General features: G+C 33.4%; 1 protein-coding gene across 1 annotated transcript in view; it reads right to left on the bottom strand.

The window, feature by feature from the left end:
• Positions 1-2,500, bottom strand: part of LOC144967679 (sulfotransferase 1C2-like) — an 18,975-nt gene that overhangs the window by 13,863 nt on the left and 2,612 nt on the right. Inside the window, exon 2 of the mRNA XM_078905207.1 lies at positions 660-856. Within this exon, the coding sequence (XP_078761333.1) occupies positions 660-819 (160 nt within the window). The 5' untranslated portion in view covers positions 820-856. The remainder of the gene's footprint in view (positions 1-659; positions 857-2,500) is intronic.

Here is a 2,500-nt window from a genome sequence, read left to right as displayed (position 1 = left end):
CCAGGTTCACTCCCCACTGTTGTACACTTCTCTGAGTCCGAGATTCACTCCCACAGCTGCCCTCTTCCCATAACTTTGTCGGGTTTCGGAAAAAAAACACCGTATTATTATTATAGTGCAAAACCACTATTCAGTGTCAGATACTGAATAGTGCAAAACCACTATTCAGTATCAGATACTGAATAGTACAAAACCACTATTCAGTATCAGATACTGAATAGTGCAAAACCACTATTCAGTATCAGATACTGAATAGTGCAAAACCACTATTCAGTATCAGATACTGAATAGTGCTAGCCTTATTATTATTATTATTATTATTATTATTATTATTATTATTATTATTATTATTATTATTATTATTATTATTATTATTATTATTATTATTATTATTATTATTATTATTGATTTTATAATAATAATAATAATAATAATAATAATAATAATAATAATAATAATAATAATAATTATTATTATTATTATTATTATTATTATTATTATTATTATTATTATTATTATTATTATTATTATTATTATTATTATTATTATAATTATTATTATTGTCACAAAGCCAATTTCCTATACCATAAAACCGATTGACGCTGTGGGTCACATATGTAGAGAGCTTTGACAACACACTGCGATCAGAAATCACTCACCAGCCTTGGGGTAGGCACAGACAATGACGTCATCACTCCTCATTGTCATGTTAGGAATTCCCTCATACGACTCAGGAGGGAATGGAGGAAATAGCTCGTCCTGGTACTTGAGTAAACGCATTGTATGTCCCCCGGCGTCGGGCTGATCGATGAAGGTCATGTTGAGGTCGTAATGTTAAGGTCACTCTAAGACAAATCTTTTTGAATGTTAGAGATGGATGAAGAAAATATATACTATAAATATAATCTTAATGAATAAGTAAATTTTTTGTCCTTGTTTTTCAAAAATCAAAATAATTTTAAAAAAAGATTGAGGTTATATCTGGTGCAATATCCATAAACGTGCTCAAAGCGCTTTTCAAGGGGGCCCTACAACAGCAGCATTTAATATGTAGGACGGGACATGACGCCTGTAAGGCAATATTACATTTTTAAAGAAATAGACAACGCTATCAACGGCCAGGTACTCATTTTACACCCTAGTGCTGTGAAATAATGTAAGTGAAGAACCTTTTCCAAGGACTCAACTATACGCCGGGCAAGGCTCAATCCCAGGCCTTCCGATCCGAAATCGAGTGTCATACCACTAGACCATATAGCGCACGTTAGTGGATATTGCGCTACAAACTTGCTCTAGTTTTTTGTTTTGTTTTTTTTTTTTTTTTGCTTGCGTCTTTGGAATATACAATCCACACGATACAGTGCATGTCTGTTTGAAAATAACACCAATTATCGTATTTTTAATATATATAACTAGTCGAATCAACATATCAGTGACTTTGTTTTTAACCGAAACATTTAAAATAAAGTATAAGTAGTATGCGCTTGACTAAGAAGTTCATAACATTGCCATCCGGAAGTATAACGGACCAACAGACAAAACTATGTGTAACCATGAACTTTTATGGTCTGGATAATACCGTTTAGTGATTTTTACTCATAAACGCGGATGGCAAAAACCAATAACAAAGACCAGAGTGACGTCAACTTCATTCTATCTATATTTTGCCCTTCAATTCAATCAATAACCAACGTGATCCGACGAACCAACCATAGTCACTTTGAGTACTTGCCTACTACACGAAGTAAACAGCCCACATATTATCCTGAGCATCACTCACAATTTTAACACAGACGATAGAAAATTGCATCATGTCGTCAGGTGTGTTATGTAAATCCTTCATCAATGAGACAGAAAGATAGATTGATAAATAGATAGATAGATAGATGGATAGATAGATAGGTAAATAGATAGATAGATAGATAGATAGATAGATAGATAGATAGATAGATATAGAGAGAGAGATAGAGAGAGATAGATAGATAGATAGAAAGAGAGAGAGAGAGAGAGAGAGAGAGAGAGAGAGAGAGGGAGAAAGAAAGAAAGAAAGAGAGAGAGAGAGAGAGGGAGAAAGAAAGAAAGAGAGAGAGAGAGAGAGAGAGAGAGAGAGAGAGAGAGAGAGAGAGAGAGAGAAGAGAACGAGATAATGTAAAATTTAAAAAAATTGAGAAATTAAGGAGTAGGCACTGGTGTAAGATAAAGATCTGAACAAGTGTGTATGAAAGGTGCCAGACAAAGCAAGAAAGGAAAATACAATAAAAAATAAAAACATCCTAAAAACTCACCCTTCGTCCACTGGGGATCAAATCTCAAAATGATTTTTGGGATGTAATAGGAAACTACCAAAATATTGAAATTGATGGCTAAATAGATAAATATGAGCAGAATTAATATAGGCAGAAAAAATAAATAGATTATACGATTGGATAACAGCTGGCTATTATAAATTGATATTATTGTGGCTACAGCTATGCGCGTACTATCTGTGGCTGCAGCTGTG

The sequence above is a fragment of the Berghia stephanieae genome, chromosome 3 (assembly GCF_034508935.2).
Source record: "Berghia stephanieae isolate SIO BIC M18660-M18661 chromosome 3, UCSD_Bste_1.3, whole genome shotgun sequence".
Taxonomy (NCBI): domain Eukaryota; kingdom Metazoa; phylum Mollusca; class Gastropoda; order Nudibranchia; family Aeolidiidae; genus Berghia; species Berghia stephanieae.
The sequence above is the reverse complement of the archived record's forward strand: the minus strand, read 5'-3'. Positions and strand labels throughout refer to the sequence as shown.